The 14618-nt window shown below is 42.5% G+C and overlaps 1 protein-coding gene across 4 annotated transcripts in view; it reads right to left on the reverse strand.

Moving 5' to 3' along the window:
• LOC129701605 (drebrin-like) overlaps positions 1-14618 on the reverse strand; it is a 160918-nt gene that overhangs the window by 29455 nt on the left and 116845 nt on the right. For all 4 annotated transcript variants that reach the window (XM_055642896.1, XM_055642898.1, XM_055642899.1 and 1 more), the window contains exons 3-7: positions 9935-10047; positions 8568-8642; positions 6111-6260; positions 4490-4567; positions 1818-1969 (exon numbers count right to left, since the gene is read on the reverse strand). In XM_055642896.1, the coding sequence (XP_055498871.1) occupies positions 1818-1969; positions 4490-4567; positions 6111-6260; positions 8568-8642; positions 9935-10047 (568 nt within the window). The remainder of the gene's footprint in view (positions 1-1817; positions 1970-4489; positions 4568-6110; positions 6261-8567; positions 8643-9934; positions 10048-14618) is intronic.

Genomic DNA, 14618 nt, shown 5'->3' on the forward strand with positions numbered 1-14618 from the left:
GGGTACTGATTGGGGATGATCAGCCATGATCACATTGCATGGTGGTGCTGGCTTGAAGGGCTGAACGGCCTACTCCTGCACCTATTGTCTATTGCCTATGAATCTCATCTACAGAATATTCTATAAATGCTCAGCACCATCTTGTCCACAGAGATTCAGATGTGCCTGTGATTCCCCTTGCTTAAATCCTGTTGGTCCATTCATGTGGAGTGTGCCAGTTAACTGTGTTTGGATGATAAGGCTGTCATAGTTGAATAACTGGCAGCAAGTCCTAGTTTTGAGAAGTGCCTATGGACTATGCAGCAATGCCAAATACGTGAGGATTAGTTGAAGCATGTGGTTGTTAGGCATCATCCTGATTGCTTGGGAAATAATGGAAGGATGGTGAAGGGAACAGTGTGTCAGGCAAATGCTGCCTTTCTGACATTTTAATTCTAACGTTTGACACTGACCAATCTCAATCGTGCACAAACCGCTTGCAACATGCATCCAAGTCTCAACGTTAGTCTCCTGCCATTGACCTGTATTGATATTTGCTGCCAGTAGCTATTAACCATGCGTCTGAAGCACCATTTGCCCCTCAAGATGCAGGGAAATGCTGTCCTTTACACTTCATTAAAGGGGCCTGTCCCACCAGCATGCGACTGCATGTGGCGAGCGCGACCAAACGTGGTAGCTTGAGGCGTACAGCCTCGCGGGGCCGGTCCCACTTCCACCGCGGAGCCGTTTGGAGCTGGTCCCGACATCATACTCACCAATCAGCTGGGCAGGAGGTGGGCCGACTGAATTTGGATGTCGCACTGTGTTGGGCGGTTACGTCATCATGCAACGGTACGCCGGGCGGTGATGTCATTGCGCAACGCCATGCGCTAGGCGTACGGCGTCCAGACGCTGCGTATGGCCGTCGAGGCGCTGCGTACGGCCTCAATGTGGCTGCGGGCCTACAGGCCTTTGCCTCGCGGGATTTTTGGACAGTGTCAGTTTTTCGGAGCCCCGCGCGATGTCCGGACCAGCCCCGCACAACTCCATACTCAAAGTGGGACCGGACCCGCGAGGCCGTACGGTTCAAGGGACCACGTTAGGTCGCGCTTGCCGCATGCAGTCGCATACTGGTGGGACAGGCCCTTAAAGCTCAGTGCCTAGACTCCTTCTTAACTGTATCTCAGGTCCAATTCACTTCCAGCACCTTTCAATGCACAATACACATCTCCTAACTTAAATAGTGCCATCAAGTTAGAATTTAGGTTTCCTGCTAATATGTACAGCCAATGAATAATGACATTGGATCTACCTGCTGACACCAATCATGCTTATCAGCAGAAAACACATAGATATCAATCAGCAGGCGAGGACTAATCAATCTCCTTTGTCCCGCGATCACTTTTAATTCTTTCTCCTTTATCACTGATAATCTTTGTACATGGACATTCAAGCAAAACGTCGAGGCAAGAATGCTTTTGTGTTTGTAACACAAGTGCCAATTGGTAGCAATTTAAAAGATTACAATGTCTTAGAAAAAGTATTTCCAGCAATTTGTCACTGGATGATGTCAGAAAACCCACAAGATCCCAGCATCCCTGAAAGCAAAATACGCTAGCCTATAATCATTCCCTGCTGTTATTCTTTCTGCTTTTCAAAATCATGAACTGCTAGTAGACGTCTCAAAGTGAAAATGCCATTATTAAAGTGGCTTTGCTGTGCAGAGATGATAATCCTTTGAATCAGACAGCAAGCATTAAACAGCTCACAGCACTGTCCCCAAGAGAGTTTTCCATTACCCACATGTATGGAACATGTAACCCACACAGCAACCACACCTTTCTTCTTCTATCTGTTGCTCTCGTTCTCTGTATCTTTGCTCTCTATCTTCTTGTTCTTTCTTTTCTTGCTCCATTCTCTCTTTCTCAAATTTTTCTCTTTCTTCAATCACTTTCTTACGCTCCTCTTCTTTTCTCAGCTCCTCCTCTCTCTGGAGGGAAGGAAATAACAAGAAAATGTGAGATCAGAAAAGACATACTGCAGTGGTTCAGGAGGAAAGGGCCAATGATATGTGTGTAGCACATCCTTCACGGGGGAACAGAGAGCACTTTACACTTAATGAAAGGAAAATGGTTTTGCTTTGATGGAACAGAAACAGAATTAAAAACAGGAAATGTGAAAGAACAGCAGATCAGGCAGTTGGAGTGGGAAGGTAACTACTGTAGTTAGTGTTTCAAAACTGGGACCTTTCATTAGAAACTTGACGTTCTGATAAAGGGTCCTGTACAGAGAATGTTAACTGATTCTTTTTCTACAGATGCTGCCCGAACTGCAGAATTTTAAAAATATACTTTATTTCTAACTTCCAGCATCTGCAGGTGTTTATTGAAATTCATGGAAACATTCTTAAAAAAATAGGAGCAGGCCATATGGTCCCTCAAGCCTTATTTCACAAATCAATAGGCAATCCTCTGCTTCAATATCCCTGTAAAGAACAATTATCTGATCCAAAGTTTCTTCAACTTGACACATTAACATTGTCCACAGATGCTGGCTGAACTGCAGAGCATTCCAGCATTTGCTGTTCAAGTCTCAGTTTTAGTGCTGATGTTCTCATTGTTAACTTTCATATGGACAATCAGAATAGGTCAGAGATTCATCTGTAATATCCCAAATACACTTAAAGAGGAACATTTAACAGCAAACAATGAGGGAAAATATCAGTCTTGGTATAACTGTATTTATATCTTGTGTCAGTGCTTGAATCGTTCATTTGGGGTTGCTGAAAAGCTTGCCTTGCACTCCAGGAACATACAGTCAGTCCCAGGGTTATATTCCTAGAACTATGCATTGGCCAAATTTCTCTGTAAGTAAAGGGCCTGCCCCACTTACTCGACTTTTCAGCGGACTGTCTGCGACCTTCAAGCTCGGGGGCACTCGGCTGAAAAACCGCGAGCTAGAATGACACACACAAACACATCACAAAGCCGGGGGCCAGGGAAAGCGGGGGAGCACTGTCTGAAAATCACACGGTGCAAATCCGCGATGAACAGGAAGGTTAAAGACGGCTGGCACAGTGTATGTACGGTAAGTCCTTTAAAAGAGCGGGGGGGGGGGGGGGGGGGGGGGGGGGGGGGGGGAGAAGGGGGGAGAAGGGGAGAGAGGGGGTGTAAAAGGGGGAGAAGGGGGGGAGAAGGAGTGGAGACACTTTTAAGAAGCCAGACAACTTTTAATAAGCCAGAGATACACAGCTGTGAAGTTTAGCGGGCATTTAACATTATCGGTCAGTTTTCCTTGGTTCTGAAAACTCGTGCTTACGGTTTTTTTCCCCCAATGAGCCATTTAAAATGCCCGGTCAGCAAAGGAGATTAACTAAACCTACCTACGGCCAACCTCGACTACGTACAATGAAATGTCGACCCCACTACCACTGCACTCCTCTCGACCATAAAGGAGACTCACCAGAGACCACCTACGAGCAGGCGGCGGCCATGTGGAGAGCTTGTGGCGAGCGCAGAGTCTCCTGATCTCGCAAATAAGGTTGCTTAAGTGGGACAGGCACTTCAGAAACATCCATTTTCCATCCCATATCGCTTTCCATAAAATTGCTATACATTTTTAAAATCTCACCGAATATTCACCCTCATGCTACATGCAATTAAACCAATGGGAATATATACCATATGAATACTATGAAATATTTTATTATTATTACTAATAATAGTACAACGCTTTAACTTTTTAAAAACATATGGGAGAATTTGTGTGGTTGGATTTCTGTAAATTAGGCCATTCGTAGCCTGGGAAGCCCTTGTTTATGTCATTTTCTGAAAATAAAGAAGATACAGTGAGTTGAATACTGTAGAAGTAGGTCTAAGTAGAATTGAGAAAATATGGCTTCTTTGCAAGTTTTCCACCAAGGGTTGGGAGGCTAGATAGTGGAAGAAAAATATCATGGTCTCTTTTGTCATTGTATAAATTATATGGCATTGTTTCCAATTGTTAAATACATTGCTTGGCATTGTCAGTTTGTGAGTGTTGTGTTAATCCAGGCTCCCAAATAATAACAGCATACTCTATACTACAGTATTTTTACATAGCACTAATTGTCACAGTGGATTTACAATTGTCAATAACTTGTCTTCAATGACAATCTTCAGCCTAGTCCGCACTTCCAAATAAATGAGTGATGATGATCAGACATGAAATATGTGACACAAACCATTCTGGTTTCTGGTATTGTTAAATTTAGGAATAGAGTTGGAACCAATTCAAACAGTTCAAGTCAAGCCTGTGATGTATCAGGGCAGACCGAGGCAACCTAGGCTAATCCTGGTCAGTAAAAAATAATTTTAAAGTTGCTATTTCCTTTTACCAGGCTTATGCAGAAGTCCTATATATATTCCGTGAACAAGAAATTTATTACTTAAACAACATAATGTAGAAGAAAGAGAACCAAGAAAGCAAAAATGACATTTTCCCATTGGTAATATCTCACAATGATTCATACCTTTGCTTGTGCCCAGAATAATTCTCGATTGATTCGTTTCATTTCAATTGCAGCATTGGTCTTTTGGTATGTTGTTCCCTGCAACAAGCAACATTTATTAAATAAATTAAATCAATTTGCCACTGAAAGACAAGCTGTTCTGCAGGACTAATCGACCTTTGAAATTTGCAATATTGATTTGATCCTACCTACAAGTATATGACATAGAAAGAGGAAGTTTTGCTAAACATCTCTGGGACTATATCATTCCTACTTAAATTTATGTAGGCTTCTAATGATCAACCAAATCAGGTATCAGAAACCCTAATACTGTCCATTGTCAGAGTCATAGATACATACAGCATGGAAACAGATCTTTCTGCCCAACTCATCAATGCCGGCCAAAATGCCAACTGAGCTAATTCCATTTGCCCACATTTGACCCATATCCCTCTAATCCTTTCCAATTATGTTCTATAAAATGTAGTTATTGTACTTTACTGACATATTTCAACATAAATACCATACATCCCAAAGATGCTTAGTATTGGTGCAAAACACCACTCTAAAGCCCAGCTATTCTTCCAAATTGATTATGTAATGTTTCTCATTTTTATTAACCCTCCAACACTTATATGTTAAACAGAAAAACTATGATACAATCAATCATTTTATACTAAAGCTCCACTATCTTTCAGTATACCCCCATCTTGCTTGGGTTTTCAGATGGCAGATATACTTAACATAGATACATAGAAACATAGAAAATAGGTGCAGGAGGAGGTCATTCAGCCCTTCGAGCCAGCACCACCATTCATTGTGATCATGGCGGATCATCCCCAACCAATAACCCATGCCTGCCTTCTCCCCATATGCATTGACTCCACTAGCCCCTAGAGCTCTATCTAAATCTCTTAAATCCATCCAGTGATTTGGCCTCCACTGCCCTCTGTGGCAGGGAATTTCACAAATTCACAAATCTCTGGGTGAAAAAGTTTTTTCTCACCTCAGTCTTAAATGGCCTCCCCTTTATTCTAAGACTGTGGCCCCTGGTTCTGGACTCGCCCAACATTGGGAACATTTTTGCTGCATCTAGCTTTTCCAGTCTTTTTATAATTTTATATGTTTCTATAAGATTCCCCCCTCATCCTACTAAACGCCAGTGAATACAAGCCTAGTCTTCAATCTTTCCTCATATGGCAGTCCTGCCATCCAATGGGATCAATCTCGTGAACTTACGCTGCACTGCCTCAATGATAAGGATGTCCTTCCTCAAATGAGGAGACCAAAATCTCTCATATTCCAGATGTGGTCCTACCAGAGCCCTATACAACTGCAGAAGAACATCTTTACTCCTATACTGAAATCCCCTTGTTATGAACATTCAACCTAATTACTCTGAAGAAGGGTCTCGACCCGAAACGTCACCTATTCCTTCGCTCCATTGATGCTGCCTTACCCCCTGAGTTTCTCCAGCATTTTTGTCTACCTGCGATTTTTCCAGCATCTGCAGTTCTTTCTTAAACATAATTACTTTCATTAGCACAAAAGCTGTTAATGGATAACTACATGCATATCTTCCACTGCCAGTCTCCAACACCTTGTACCTTAATTATTGTCAGATACTCAGTCTTTTACTCACCACTGGGCCCAGTAAATCTTCATCCTCTTTAAGGTGGAGTCGGCGTAACACTGGGCTTGAAATGTGCATAGTGCCATTAGTCAACTTCTGCCGTATAGCAGTGGAATCCACATCCTCAGGACTGCTGGCATTAACAATAACATTTGCCCCCTGTTTTGGAATTAGGAAAAGAGAGTAGGTAAAGGAGATAGGTAAAATGAAGCAGAATTTTTTAAGGAAGCTGAAACGCATTGCATAAAACATCCTCCACTCCCTTTTCTTTCACTATCCCCAGCCCTTGAAGGAACATTGTGGTTTGTCAAAAGGGTATAAGGTCATAAGGAATAGAAGTAGAATTAGGCCATTCGGCCCATCAAGTCTACTCCGCCATTCAATCGTGGCTGATCTATCTCTCCCTCCGAACCATTCTCCTGCCTTCTCCCCATAACCTCTGACACCCGTACTAATCACGAATTAACCTTCCAATACTTACAGTAAAACTACGATACAATTGATCATTTTACACAAAAGCTCCACTATCTTTCAGTATACCCCATCTTGCTTTTCAGCCCATCTTCAGCCCCATCTTGTTTGTGAATGTTGTCAATCTTTGTTTTCTTTCTATTCGCACAATGGTAGGAAAATGCTTGAGATCTCTTGCAGGAGATCTTGCAATTACATTTTGAATAGAACAGGAGAATGAAGGACAGTCAGCAAGGCTTTGTCCATGGTAGGCCATTTTTTACAAACTAGATTGAGTTTTTTTTGAGGAGGTGACATAGGTGATTGATGAGAGGTGGTCAGTGGATGTTGGCTTGATAGATTTTTTTTAACGTTCTTCGTGTTAGTCTGATCAAGAAGATGCATAGGATCCATGATGACTTGGTTGTTTGATTCAGAACTGGCATAACTTAGAAGACAGAGGGGAGTGGTCTAAGGTTTTTTTTAAACTGGTTCTATCATCCATAATAAAGTCATAGTCATATACACACAGCACAGAAACAGGTCGTTCCAGCATAACTCATCCATGCCGACAAGGATAGCCCACAAAACTAGTCCCATTTGCCTGCATTTGACCCATATTACTCTAAAGTTTTCCTATCAATCTACGTGACCAAATGACTTTAAAATATTGCATTTGTGCCTCCCTCAAATACTTTGTCTGACAGCTCGTTCTAATGAAAAAGTTGCACCTCAGGTTCTTATTAAATTTTACCCCCCTCACCTTAAACCTATGCACTTTAGTTCCTCTTCTACTGCATTTGACTGCCTGTACATCTGCGAGATCGAGCATAGACTTGGTGAGCATTTCGCCAAATGGTGCTCTGTCTGTTGGACTGCTGGATCTCCCAGTTGCTATTTTAACTCCCCTTCACATACCAAATTTTCTATCTTGGGCCTCCCCATTAGCAGAATGGGGCTCTATGCAAACTGTAGGAACAGTACCTCATATTCCCATTCAGTAGCCTACAACCTAAAGAATGGAATGACTAGGCATATATTCACTGGAATTTAGAAGAATGAGAGGGGATCTTATCGAAACATATAGAAACATAGAAACATAGAAATTAGGTGCAGGAGTAGGCCATTCGGCCCTTCGAGCCTGCACCGTCATTCAATATGATCATGGCTGATCATCCAACTCAGTATCCCGTAACTGATATAAAATTCTTAAGGGATTGGTCAGGCTAGATGCAGGAAAGATGTTCCCGATGTTCCCCGATGGGCCGCTACAGGGGGCAGTTCGCCCACAGCCCGAGAACCCCCTCAGAGGGGTCACAGTTTAAGAGTTGTTGCTGGCTAAGGGTATGAGCGCGGGCTGGGCTTAGAGTTGTTGCTCGTGCTTGGGATCAGTGGTGGGCCTGGGGGTCGGCGTCCCGATGAAGGGGGCGCAGGCTCGATGAGGAAAAACTTTTTCACCCAGAGAGTTGTGAATCTGTGGAATTCTCTGCCACAGGCAGTGGAGGCCAATTCATGGGATGTTTTCAAGAGAGAGTTAGATATAGCTCTTAGGCTCTTAGGAATCAAGGGATATGGGGAGAAAGCAGGAACGGCGTACTGATTCAGGGGGGTGAACCCTCAGAAAACGCCTGGACCTGATGGTATACCCGGCCATGTTTCCATTTCATTTCCGTATAATGAAATTTCACTTCATTAGAATGACAATTACATCTAGCAGCTATTCCCAAGGTTCAGAATAACTGAAGGATTTTTACATTGGGTGATTTGCTTATTTTAATCATTCAGTTTATGAATCTGCAGCAGATTAAGTCAACAAGTAGCAGTACACAATTGATGAGGAGAACTCATTCAATGCATTCTACTGAGGCACCTAATGTGAAGGTGCCTTACTTGATAAATTGGGTAATTGAGAGGAAAGCATATTTCTCTGACTTAACAGGTCACTGCCAATGACTGAATTAAATTTGGGACAATTTATTTTGTCACAATATTAAGTAAACAAAGAAGCACACTTGCCTGGAAAAAGTCTGCAATTGTGGGCACGTGACTAGCACAGGTGCATTTTCGATGATCATCCACATCTTCACCCACCTAAGGAAAAAAATTACAAAGTGAAAGCTACACCAAAACAGTTTCAAATGCATCAGTTTATGGGGAAATAATCTCCCCTTTGATTCTTCTACCACTGAAACACACTGCCAGGTCATTTACAGCAGCCTATTAACTTACCAGCACGTCTTGCAATGTGGGAGAAACCCAGAGGATGAAACCTACGCAGTAGCAGGAAAAAGATGCAAACTGCACAAAGGCATGAGCCTACGTAGGATTGAATTCTGGAAATGGGAAACAGGATTGCTTACAGGGCCTGTCCGATGAGCATGTGACTGCATGCGGCAAATGCGACCAAACCAGAAGTGGGAGCCGCGTGGGGGTCGCGTGGAGGTCAACTGATCGCCGTACAGGGCCGGTCCCACCAGCATGCGACTGCATGCGGCGAGCGCGACCAAACCAGAAGCGGGGGTCGCGTGCAGGTCGAGTGAGTGACGTGAAGTTCGAACGAAGTCCGCGAGAAGTTTGTGCGTGACGTACGGCGTCAAGACGCTGCGTACGGCGTCCATCGAGGCGGTGCGTACAGCCTCAATGCGGCTGCGGGCCGGCAGGCCGTTGCTGCGCGGAATTTTTGAACACTGTCAGTTTTCCGGAGCCCCGCGCAATGTCGGGACCAGCTCCGCTCAACTGCATACAGCTCCGCGAACAAAGTGGGACCGGCCCCGCGAGGCCGTATGGCTCAAGCGACCACATTAGGTCGCGCTTGCCGCATGCAGTCGCATGCTCGTGGGACCGGCCCTTACTGCTAGTTGTACGCCACCCTAAATAAGCTGCACTGGACATCCATGCTGGGGATCAGCTAACCTCTTTCGGCCAGGGAAATCACAAGGGCTGGTCTGAAGCCTTTTTGTAGGTCAGTGGTAAGAGCAGGCTCGTCATAGCTGACATGCTAGGAACTTACTATAGATTTATTTTTAGTGCCAGATGGGTCATAAGCAATATTATTTACACAAAAACCTACTTGACCTAATGCAATTAAATGTAAAATGTTCTATAAACATCAGAAAATGGAAGTTAGTTCAAGTAATTTCCTTGAAATCAACTGAGGAAATGTCAAATGCACAGAATGTAAATTCATATGTAGGAAGGAACTGCAGGTGCTGGTTTAAACCGAAGATAGACACAAAAAGCTGGAGTAACTCAGTGGGTCAGGCAGCATCTCTGGAGCAAAGGAATAGGTGACATTTTGGATCAAGACCTTTCCTCAGTCTGTCCATGGTATACTCTTATTAGCATCCATTAAAAACAATGCAATGAAAATGAAAACTACATACCCAGTTTATCAGGACATATTTGGGCAGGCCAGAACCAGAGTCCTTGATGCTGCAGAATCCATACATCACACTTTGATTGTCAAACTTTGTGGCGATTTCCTGCAGACCACCCGCTGAACCGTGAGAAGGAAACACTTGTCAGAGATGTTAAGAGCACATAAAAAATTACTGTGGTCTTTCCACAGATCTGAATCCTGCTTTGAAATAACATTGCCAGCAATATGTTTTAGCCTTTGCACATCTGAGGGATTAACCTTTCATTCCCCAAATTCCTTGACTAATTGGTGGGCTTGTCAGCGTAAAACAAAGAGCAGGAACTGTCTGGATAGCTCAATTCTGTGAAAAAATTCTGCAGGAAGTCTGACATTTTAGCTGATGAAAGACAGGAGAACTCTGGGATCCGAGGCGCCGCACCATCTGTTGCTCAAGTTTACCTGCTTCATTTCAGCAAAGAAGATTTCATAATCATAATGTGTTTGTGCGAGGCCAGGGAACAATTAACACCAATCATAGCTTGTTTGAATATTAGTATACTCTGGGGCATTCATACTTGGTGACTTGCATTCATTAAAAACAATGCAACTAAAATGATAACCACAGACATACCTAGTTTATCAAGACATATTTGGACAGGCCAGAACCAGAGTCCTTGATGCTGCAGTATAGGCATGACAAGGTGAACAGACAAAGCGACAGGAAAGGGCGAAAGAAAGATTGGTATTACATAAGAAACAAAAGGAGTAGATCATTTAGCCTTTTCTGCATAATTTGTCATTTGGTTGAACTTTTATCTCAGCTTCTCTTTCCCGGTTAATGCTGGATCCCTTGATTTCCTTGAAATCTAAAATATATATTACTGGCAGTCTTGAATATGCTCAGTGACTAAGCCTCCTCAACCACCTTGGGTCATGAATGATAAACATTCACCACCCTCTAGGTGAAGATATTTCTTTGCATCTTAGTTCTGAATGCCTGGCCACATTTAGAGAATGTTGGCTCTGGTTCTAGACATCTCAGTTTAGAGAAACAAACTCTGCATCCACTCCATCGAGCAGTGTAACCATTTAGGATGTTTTAATGACATGATGATGTTACAATTAAGGGTTTTTAACTGTAATTACCTTCAAATCCAATTGTTTAACACTTCTCTTTCCAGCAATGAACAACCAAGCATCATTTTGTTCACTCAAGATGGAAAACAATACCAAACAAACATCCCCCGGTCTTTATGTGTCACCCTTAGAATTCAACTGATCTTTGTGAGCAAGATCTAATAAATGCTCTATTCTACATTAGGTCTTGCATTAACCTCTCATTATTTTTCCTCCCAATTTCATTACAGAGATGAGAACACTACCAAAGATATGCAAATAAAGATCATCTTATCTTTCTTTCAAACTCCTATAAATTCCTAGTAAACTGAATTAGTCTTTTGATATTAACTAGGAAAATTAAGATCTTAAACCTTTAAAAGAGTTTAGAGCAAATGATCAAAAGAAATTACCAATTCCATTATTTCTTGTAATGTATGCACTTGGATATTGCTAACATATTGGGGCATGGTGGCAGGTCATGTAAGTTTCCTTATTGGAAACATTTAGGTTGTGCTACCATCACCGCAGGACCTCAAACAGTGGGTAGGTGGGGACCCGGCGTGTCCTCTGTGATCAGAGGCAGCACCATTGAGATATATTTTGTCAGGATGTAAGACTAGTCTTTCTCAAGGTCGGTATACTTGGTGGCATAACAGGTCTTGAAGTATCTAGCTGCAGCAATTGAGAGGAGGAGAGCACGGGTGAATTTAGTATGGATTAGGACTACAGAGTGTAGATATTCATTTTATCCATGAGGGAGAGAAAGTTTTCAGACAGTTAGGTCAGCAAAGGGAGATCGGGAAGACTTGGGACGAAGACTTGTTGTTCCGCAGGAAAGAATTAGTAATAGTTTGAGGCCAGATATAGCATTATGGTCAGTTAGTCAGCAGATAGTGTATTTTATAGAAATAACGGTGCCTTGGGAGAGCTCAGTGGATGAGGCTTATGAAAGGAAAAAGCCTAGATATGTAGATTTGGCAGCAGAAATTGAGCAGCAAGGATGGAAAGGAAGAGTATGTCAGTAGAGGTGGGTTATAGAAGTTTCATAGCGGGATCGACCACATCGCGATTTGGAGAGCTAGGAATTCGCGGGCAGAGTTTGCTGTAAAGGAGATGTCGGAGGTCGCAGAGCAAGGCAATAGGTGGATTTGGTGGAAAATAAACAGTACTAGTTAGGGGTAGAAAGGAAATGTATAACATGTGGTAAGTGTATTCCTTCTGTTTTTATATATGAGGGTGATATTAGTGGTGCTATGATTGTTTGATGGAGGATTAGGATGTGTTTGAGTGTTGAATCTATCGTCTGTAGTTTTTTTAACTTAGTAGATATTTACATAGTTTGACAAAAATGCTGGATAAACTCAGTGGGTGAGGGCTTAGTAGTGCATACTGGCAGCATAGGTGGGAAGACTGTGTATTGAGAAGGGGGGTGGTTCTGGGGCACCAGAACTACCTGTTGAGCCTTCCCAAGGAATCGTGGGCCTAACTCAATGAAACACCAGTGAAGGGCACTGCCCACTTGGTAACCTCAGTGATATACTGGCATCTACATCCTTAGTTTTTAATGTCCCATAGTTTAACTGTGTATAGGCATTTTAGATCCTCATGTGGCATTGGGATTGTGTTTCTTGGTTAAACAATTAGCTTGTGTGTTTGTCAACATGCAGATCGTTTATTACTGAACATGAAGGTAATTATCCTATAACATAAGTGTGTATAGGTAGTTTAGATATTACTATGGTACTGGGCTTGGTTTTCTTGGTTGAGCACTTATCCTGGTGTTATCACACAAGTGCTTAGTTTTTAAGTCATTGCCATCCCTTAGTGCAGTTGACAAAGTGTCATCCTGACCCATGACTGCTCTTCTAATGAATGTAATTGCATGGTGCCATTGGATAGGAAGTTCTCAGAATTATATTCAATGAAAGTTAAAGATGGATGATATACTGTATTCCAAATTCAAGGTGGTGCGTTACTTAGAGAGCAACATTTGTCCTCCTTGGCGTTAAAAATTGCAGTAGTCATCAGAGTAACATTGGAGTGTAATTGCAGTACCTTGTGAAATTGTCTACACTGCAGTCCACCGATGGTGGAAGGAATGAATGATCTGTGTGGTTGGTGGGTGAGGTAATCAAGCTTGGTGCTGGATAATGCCAAACCTCTTTAGCATTGTTGCAGCTGCACCCATCCAGGCAAGTGGAGCGTATTCAATCTTTGACTTGTGCTTTATCAATCGTTTGGGTGCGGAAAATGAGTTAAGGATGCTGGATACTCCCGTTCTGACCTGCTCTTATGCCTACCATATTTATGTGCCCACATCAGTTAAGCTACTAGGTAATGGCAACACCCAATGCTTCGATGATACACTATATAGCTCTTCACTGGAATGAAGGTCTCCTGCCATTTATCAGTGCATACCTTAATGTTGGTCAGGTCTTGCTGCAAGCAGGCAAAACAATGTCAATGGCCCTTTTCCTGTGCTTAATAACTAAGAGTTCCAGATTATACATCATGTTTAGCTCTGCTGAATGTGCCAGTACCAGTCTAAATAAAACTGATTTTCAATGGAATTTCACTTGCTCAGCTAGCTCGAGATTAAAGAGCTCAGTATTTCAGGAAGATAATTTATTCATGCTCAAATGCAGCTCGAGGCAACAATACAAAAAAAAAATTACATCACACGTTTAGCAATACAGTCTCAGCCATCCACACAGCAGAATGAGCTTGCAATACATTTTCAACAGACTAAGGGCAAATATTTTAAACAATTTTTACCAATCTGTTGAAGGCTATTTACATTTCAACCAGTCACATAAAACAGTCTGTGGAGTGTCAATTAAAATACAGATCAAAGGGAATTACTTTATGGGATCCGAAGCACAGCCGCCTGACACCCCCTTAAAAAAAACAATCATTGCCTTCAAAAGTCACATTAATCTAACAGAATAAATCCTCTCCACTTTGTCATACAAGACAGTTCTCTCACCATGTTACTGGGGTGACAGCAGGAGGAGGCTGGTAGGAAGGAGAGGGGCTATGCTGGAAATAAAAGCTGAAGTCAGTGTGAGATGCTTTTTGACAGCTTGGACCTTCACAACAGATGGCGTACGTCAGACTAGATTACATTACTGCAGAAATCAGCTCAGATTCAATAAATCACTGAGCCTGAAAGAAAATCTCAGAATGGTACTTTATTAATATTTCTCGTGTTCATGGACTGCTTTTTTATTTTTAAAAGTACCTTGCAATTAAATAACAAAACATCTCCAGATGGTTCAGAGAATGGATTCCAATACAAATTAGCTGCCATGAGCCAAGAGAGGAGGCATTTGAAAGTCGATTTTTACACTTTCAGACTGTTAGAATGGTGATTGAGGGAAAGCTGTGAAGTAGAAGTTCATGAAAGATGCAATGGCAGAGGAGTTTAGGGCAGGAATTCCAGTTTCCCTTGATGACCAAGCTTAGTGCTGCAAAACTGGACAAGAGGCCAGATCCTGATTGAGGGATCAGATCCTCCTGGTAGGGCTAAAAGAGGTTTCAGAAATGGGGAGAGTTCAGACCATGATGCAATTTGACCAAGCAGGTGAGAA

The sequence above is a fragment of the Leucoraja erinacea genome, chromosome 11, assembly GCF_028641065.1.
Source record: "Leucoraja erinacea ecotype New England chromosome 11, Leri_hhj_1, whole genome shotgun sequence".
NCBI classification, from domain to species: domain Eukaryota; kingdom Metazoa; phylum Chordata; class Chondrichthyes; order Rajiformes; family Rajidae; genus Leucoraja; species Leucoraja erinaceus.